At 58.0% G+C, this 243-nt stretch overlaps 1 protein-coding gene across 1 annotated transcript in view; it reads left to right on the top strand.

The window, feature by feature from the left end:
• Positions 1–243, top strand: part of LOC119592376 (villin-1-like) — a 108,943-nt gene that overhangs the window by 104,968 nt on the left and 3,732 nt on the right. The window contains exon 19 of the mRNA XM_037941198.1: positions 34–186. Coding sequence (XP_037797126.1) covers positions 34–186 — 153 coding nt within the window. The remainder of the gene's footprint in view (positions 1–33; positions 187–243) is intronic.

The following is a 243-nucleotide window of genomic DNA, read 5'->3' as shown; positions in this document are numbered from 1 at the left end:
CATCCACAGCCTCACCTAACCTCCTAACCCCAGGCCGAGCAGCGTGCCTCCGACGCCCTCGCACTCGAGTACCTTCGCACGGACCCCGCCGGCAGGAAGGACGTCCCCATCATCAAGCTGAAGCAGGGATACGAACCCCCGAACTTCACCGGCCACTTCGGTGTCTGGGACAACGACCTGTGGAACGTATGTTGGCGCAGATTGTTTTCGTTGGTTTAAATGTGTGTGCTTCTGTTTGTGTTG

The sequence above is a fragment of the Penaeus monodon genome, chromosome 30 (genome assembly GCF_015228065.2).
Source record: "Penaeus monodon isolate SGIC_2016 chromosome 30, NSTDA_Pmon_1, whole genome shotgun sequence".
Classification (NCBI taxonomy): Eukaryota; Metazoa; Arthropoda; class Malacostraca; order Decapoda; family Penaeidae; genus Penaeus; species Penaeus monodon.
This window is presented reverse-complemented; position numbering and strand designations above follow the sequence as displayed.